The sequence below is a fragment of the Asterias amurensis genome, chromosome 1 (assembly GCF_032118995.1).
Source record: "Asterias amurensis chromosome 1, ASM3211899v1".
Classification (NCBI taxonomy): domain Eukaryota; kingdom Metazoa; phylum Echinodermata; class Asteroidea; order Forcipulatida; family Asteriidae; genus Asterias; species Asterias amurensis.
The window spans coordinates 6817731-6824481 of record NC_092648.1 but is presented as its reverse complement, the minus strand read 5'-3'; the positions used below and the strand labels follow the sequence as shown (position 1 = coordinate 6824481).

The window sequence follows — 6751 nt, the reverse complement described above, 5'->3', positions numbered from 1 at the left end:
TGTTAACAGGAAAAGCTCTTGAAGTTTATTCTAGACTACCCACAGATGAAGCAAGCAATTACCAGAAGCTGAAGTCATCATTGTTGAAACGGTTCCAGCTTACAGCAGATGGGTTCCGCTTGAAACTTCGAACAGCCAAACCAGAAGGGGGAGAGAGCGGACTTCAGTTTGCCACACGACTGGCGAACTACCTACTTCGATGGATCGACCTAGCAGAGGCAGAGAAAACCTTTGAGGGTGTGTGTGATCTCCTGCTCCGAGAACAGTTTACAGCTGGATGTAGTCGTGAGTTAGCTCTTTTTCTTAAAGAACGACAGCCTAAAACCATTGCCACTATGGCTACTATTGCCGAACAATATCTTGAAGCTCGTGGTGGTATGTTTGGGAACCCTGTTACTTCTCGTAATCCAAATCAGAGAAGTGATACAATGACTAAGAGGATAGAACCTAGAACTGTACAATCACACGTAGTTCCACAGGGGTCATCATCAAATGTTTCTTCATACAAACCTTTGGTTACTTGCTATATCTGTCATAAACATGGTCATATGGCAAAAGATTGTAGATACACGTCAGTTAACAACAGTGCCCCCCGCACATGTTTCAACTGTCACAGACCTGGCCATATTGCCAAAAATTGCTATAGTAACAAAAATCAACTTGCTTCTATGGTAACATATCCAGGTAATAAAACAGATGCCTCACCGCAAAGCTCAAACTCTGGTTGCTTTGAAACCCAGCCCCACTTGTCTACTTGTCAAGGTTGTTCTTGTAAAACTAAGGACCATCAAGAGAAAACTGAAACTGTTGCTTGTATGGTTGTTAACAAAGTATCATTGCCAGGAGCATGCTGTAATGGACAAAACATTGATCAAGTAACTCTCAAATGTGGTCATTTCCTACCAATTATGAGTGCTGCATGTAGTGACAAGATTTTCAAGAAGATGCCAGTTACTTCGGGAAGAGTTGGTAAACACACAGTGTCTGTCCTCAGAGATAGCGGATGCAGTGGTGTCGTCATCAGGCATGATCTTGTCAGTGATGATCAACTTACTGGTGAGATAAAGACCTGCGTTCTTATCGACGGAACCGCCAGGCAAGTTCCTGTTGCCTTGGTGACCGTGAGTACTCCGTTCTTCACAGGGGAAACTGAAGCATTATGTATGACTAAACCAGTTTATGATCTTATAATAGGAAATGTTACAGGTGCACGCTCTCCAGATGATCCAGATGAATCTTGGACTCGTACTACAGCCCCTGTCTGTGCTGTCCAAACTCGAGCCCAAACAAAGTCTCTTGACAAGGCGTTTCATCCACTGAAGGTGCCAAAGCCGATGAATGACATAGTGACAGCTGACAGTCTACAGAAAGCCCAAGAAGAAGATGTTAGTCTCCATCGACCCAGAGAACTTGCAGAAAACCAGTTGGAGAAGGTTAGTCGAAATCAGGCAACGTCATTTTTCTTCTATCGAAATGGATTGTTGTTCAGGCGATTCCAGGCTCCAAATGTTGAACATGGTGACGTCTTCGAACAAGTTGTTGTTCCTCAGAAGTACCGATCACAAGTAATGCGCATGGCTCATGAAACATTATTGGGAGGACATCAAGGGCCTAAGAAGACCACAGACCGAGTACTTACCAATTTCTTCTGGCCTGGTATAACAGCTGATATAACACGTTACTGCAGATCATGTGACGTTTGTCAAAGAACAGTTCCTAAGGGTAGGGTAACTAAGGTTCCTCTTGGTAGTATGCCACTAATTGAGTCTCCATTTGAAAGAATTGCAGTAGACATTGTTGGCCCCATTCATCCCATAACAGAAACACGTAACAGATATATACTTACCATCATTGACTATGCCACACGATATCCCGAAGCTATACCACTCCCTAGTATCGAAGCTGAACGTGTTGCAGAAGCCCTAGTTAGTGTTTTTACCAGAGTAGGAGTTCCAAAACAAATGCTTACAGATCAAGGTTCACAATTCACCTCCGAGATAATGAAACAAGTGTGCAAACTTCTCTCAGTTCATCGGATGACTACCACTCCTTATCATCCCATGTGTAATGGGTTAGTCGAACGTTTTAATGGAACTTTGAAACAAATGTTGAAACGTATGTGTGTTGAAAGACCCAGAGATTGGGACCGCTATATTAACCCACTCTTATTTGCAATTAGAGAAGCGCCACAAGAAAGTCTTGGATTTTCTCCCTTTGAGATGCTCTATGGTCGTCAAGTAAGAGGTCCGATGACTATTTTAAGAGAATTGTGGACAGGAGAAGTGAGTACAACCGAGACCAAAACCACCTATCAGTACATCATTGACTTGAGAGAGAGACTAGAAAACACTTGTCAAGCCGCACACAAAGAGCTCCAGAAGTCCAGCGCTAGATATAAACACCACTACGACAAACGAAGTAAAGTGAGAGAATTTTCAGTCGGTGACAAGGTATTGTTACTCTTACCCACAGATAGAAACAAATTGCTGCTTCACTGGAAAGGTCCTTTCCCTATCCTAGCCAAACTTGGTTCTATGGATTATCGCATTGATCTTAACGGTAAATCCAAAGTATTTCATGCCAACTTGCTGAAAAAGTACTTTGAGAGACCCGAAGAGTCGGCGACAATCCCGAATTCTATGACTTCTTCTCAATGTCTTTTCGAATTGGTGTGTACTTCTGTCATTGAAGCTGAAACTAACAGTGACAATGAAACCAACAGTGACAATGAAACCCCAAAGTGTTACTCGATGTCTAATGAGAAATTATTACAGCTTCATCCTCTAACAGCCAAAGAGACCATTGCTGATGTTAACATCAATGCAACACTTCATCACGAACAGCGCAGAGAAGTTAACAGACTGCTAGGAAATTATCCAGATATTCTAACAGATCTACCAGGGAAGACTACATTGGGACATCATACCATCACTCTACACAAGAATGAACCAATACGCAGTAAGCCATACCCACTTCCTCATGCCTTACGAGACACCATCAAGGAGGAGGTAAGCACTATGCTGAAAATGGGAGTTGTGGAACCATCCAATGCACCATTTGCGTCACCAATTGTCCTAGTCAAAAAACCAGATGGGTCCAATCGATTCTGTGTTGACTTTAGAAAGTTGAACCAAGTGACTGTATTTGATGCAGAACCTATCCCTGATCAAGAAGAGTTGTTCACCAAACTAGCCACTGACAATTATTTCACAAAGATAGATCTCAGCAAGGGCTACTGGCAAGTACCTATAGATGAATTCACAAAACCTCTTACCTCATTCATTACACCAGATGGATTATTCCAGTTTACTGTCATGCCTTTTGGGCTAGTAAACGCCCCAGCAACTTTCAGTAGAATTATGCGTAAACTTCTTCAAGGCATGAACTGTGTAGTGAACTACATAGATGACATATTAGTACATACAGCATCATGGGAACAACATGTACAAATTCTGACAGAATTGTTTCGAAGACTAAGATCAGCCAATTTAACTGTTAGGCCATCCAAGTGTTTCATTGGGCATGAACAAGTAGAATTTCTGGGTCATGTGGTTGGAAAGGGTCAATTGCAACCTCGACCAGAGAAGATAATCACCATACAACAAGCAAAACAACCTGAAACAAAAAAGCAACTTCGATCATTTCTTGGCATGACAAACTACTATCGCAGATTCATTCCAAACTACTCTGCTATAGCAGTTCCTCTGACTGATAAAACCAAAAACAAAGAACCAACTAGAATTTCTTGGGAAGCTAGTCAACAACAAGCTTTTTCTACTCTTAAAGATAAGCTTACTAGCGCACCAATTCTTCACCTTCCTGATCTTAACAAAGAATTTATTCTTAGAACAGATGCTTCAGACTTGGGTCTTGGTGCAGTGCTTCTACAAGCACAAGATGGTGAAAAATTTCCAGTTGCATATGCCAGCAAAAAACTACTTCCTCGAGAGAAATCCTACTCGGTAATGGAGAAAGAGTGCCTGGCGATTATCTGGGCAGTTCGTAAGTTTGAACCATATCTTTATGGCCGAAACTTCACTCTAGAAACTGATCATCAACCTTTGACATTCCTACAAAAGTCAAAAGTAGCCAACGGAAGGATAATGCGATGGGCGCTCGCCCTACAACCCTATAGGTTTCACATCGAAGCGATAAAGGGAAGTGATAACATAGGAGCTGATTTCTTGAGTCGTTCTGAAGCAGAAGCGAAAAGCAGCTGAGAAAATGTATAAATACATTTTTTTTAAGGGGGAGTGAAATGTCACTAGTGATCTAATACTGTAAATAACCCATGTGTATTTTTTATATTTCCCTCATTTATTTTATTGGTCAAGAGTTTAGAGATACAATGAATATTCATTTAGTTCTGTGATGCAGTCAGTGAACTACAGTTGAGTGAACAAGTCCTTATTTGGGAAGACATGAGTGGGCTGATGTAGGGTGTATGTGTGTGCATTGAGAGGTGACTATTGTTCTGTAGAGTGGGTGCCATGGTTGGGTGAGCTTAAGAATTCCTTGCAGCCTTAGATTAGGGTGTGGTTGGTCATTCCAAGATCTGCTATCAGGGAGGTCAGACATATTGCAGGACCTTCATGCAGAATTTTGTTTGATAAATTGTATCATTGCGACAAATTGAAGATTTTTGCTGTTTCAACAGAAAGCTATAACAGGCAGACACCGTTTAAGTTTAAAGGGAACTCCTAACCATGGCACTGGTTCCGGGTTAAACAGTTTACGACAGACATTAATCGGGATACTCCATCTTCCTACCACCCTACACTGGATGAACCATGATTGAGCTAATCATTTGAACTGATGTGGAATTTTGTCAAGAATGAAGACTGGATATAGCTTCAAGCTTTTTATCCTCTGAACGGATTCCGTCGAAAGAACAGCTAACCCGATAATTTTGGAACACTGGTTCTGTATGTAAAAACTCTATGCTTGTATATATATATATTTATCATCGGAAGATGGGAGCAATTTATTAAGTAATTTTTGTCTTCCGTGAGAGTAAAGACACTTTTTGTAGATAGTCAGTAAAAGCCAGGTTGGATTGCAATTTTGTATTTGCTGACATTATACATTTAACATTTAGGAGAATAATTTTCTTCTTCCATAGCCATACATTTTGGAAAGAAGTTTTGCTATTGAGATTAAGGGAGTTGTTTTTATTCTCCAGTTGTGAAAAAGAAGTTGGAAAGAAATTTTGCTATTTGAGATTAAGGGAGTTGTTTTATTCTCCAGTTGTGAAAAAGAAGTTGGAAAGAAATTTTGCTATTGAGATTAAGGGAGTTGTTTTTATTCTCCAGTTGTGAAAAAGAAGTTGGAAAGAAATTTTGCTATTTGAGATTAAGGGAGTTGTTTTATTCTCCAGTTGTGAAAAAGAAGTTGGAAAGAAATTTTGCTATTTGAGATTAAGGGAGTTGTTTTATTCTCCAGTTGTGAAAAGAAGTTGGAAAGAAATAATTGATATTTGAGATTAAGGGAGTTGTTTTACACTCCAGTTGTGAGCAGAAGTTGGGATAAGAAGTTTTTCTAAGACGTAATTTAGATTTGAAGTTAAGTGGAGGGTTCTACTAGCCCAAGTTATTATATTGACATTTAAAGAAGTTTGTGGAGTTTGAGAACAGAGTATAGTTTTTCTTTATTGATTTTCATTGAAGATAGTAAGTGAAGTGAAGTTCAGAACGTTTTGAGGTTTGAAGTTTTGATTTAGGTGAAGTAAGGATAGATAAATTATTTTGGTTTAATTTTGGAGGAGATTTTATTTGAATCAAGGAATTGTAATTAGAGCCAAAGAATATTGGACATGTTGATTGATAGTGTTCGATGAGGAATTTCATAATTAAATACTGATGCATATAGTAAATTAGAAGTGCTTCTTTCACTGTTCATTTATTTCATGAGTGCATGGCTTGTTCGTCTTTCTTACATTTGTTGGTTGGAGCCACATCCCGTGGTTATGTGACAAGCGGCCATCTTGTTTTTCTAATAGTCAACTCTGGAAATCGCGTTTTGACGGTGCAAATCGACCAAGTTGAGCATCCTGAACAACTTTCCTGTGTGGAGTCATGCAAAATTCGCAAAACCTAGGGAATTACAACTTTTTGGTGCAAAAGTGACGTCATAATTTAACCGAAAATCGTCGATTACCGCCAAAGTAAAACATTGACTGGGTTCAAATTTGCACCGGCACACTCGGGTGGGGTATCCGCAAGAAGTAATCACGCTAATTCGGCTTTTTGGGGTGTCTCGAAAATTAAAAAGGTTATTCCCCGGGCAGGGAAAAGGAAGAGCGGCCATCTTGTTTTTCTAATAGTCAACTCTGGAAATCGCGTTTTGACGGTGCAAATCGACCAAGTTGAGCATCCTGAACAACTTTCCTGTGTGGAGTCATGCTATATTCGCAAAACCTTGGGAATTACAACTTTTTGGTGCAAAAGTGACGTCATAATTTAACCAAAAATCGTCGATTACCACCAAAGTAAAACATTGATTGGGTTCAAATTTGCACCGGCACACTCGGGTGGGGTATCCGCAAGAAGTAATCACGCTAATTCGGCTTTTCGGGAGCTCGAAAATTAAAAAGTTTATTCCCCGGGCAGGGAAAAGGGAAGAGCGGCCATCTTGTTTTTCTAATAGTCAACTCTGGAAATCGCGTTTTGACGGTGCAAATCGACCAAGTTGAGCATTCTGAACAACTTTCCTGTGTGGAGTCATGCAAAATTCGCAAAACCTTGGGAATTAC

General features: G+C 40.2%; 1 protein-coding gene across 2 annotated transcripts; it reads left to right on the top strand.

The window, feature by feature from the left end:
- Positions 1–711: 711 nt before the first annotated feature.
- Positions 712–5845, top strand: LOC139944280 (uncharacterized). Of its 2 annotated transcripts, none has more exons than XM_071941270.1 (2): positions 712–2450; positions 2775–5845. In XM_071941270.1, exons 1-2 carry the CDS (start codon positions 816–818, stop codon positions 4218–4220), a joined length of 3081 nt encoding a protein of 1026 aa, XP_071797371.1. In that variant the 5' UTR covers positions 712–815; the 3' UTR covers positions 4221–5845. The 2 variants fall into 2 exon arrangements, with proteins under 2 accessions (XP_071797371.1, XP_071797377.1); XM_071941276.1 differs by having other exon boundaries at positions 712–3008; positions 3853–4093.
- Positions 5846–6751: the final 906 nt, after the last annotated feature.

Excerpts from the sequence above, each read along its gene's own strand:
- LOC139944280 (XM_071941270.1), top strand. The coding sequence starts at position 816 with ATGGTTGTTAACAAAGTATCATTGCCAGGAGCATGCTGTAATGGACAA. Across the intron at positions 2,451-2,774 it reads AATTTTCAGTCGGTGACAAG|CTTCATCCTCTAACAGCCAA; the intron begins GTATTGTTACTC and ends AAATTATTACAG.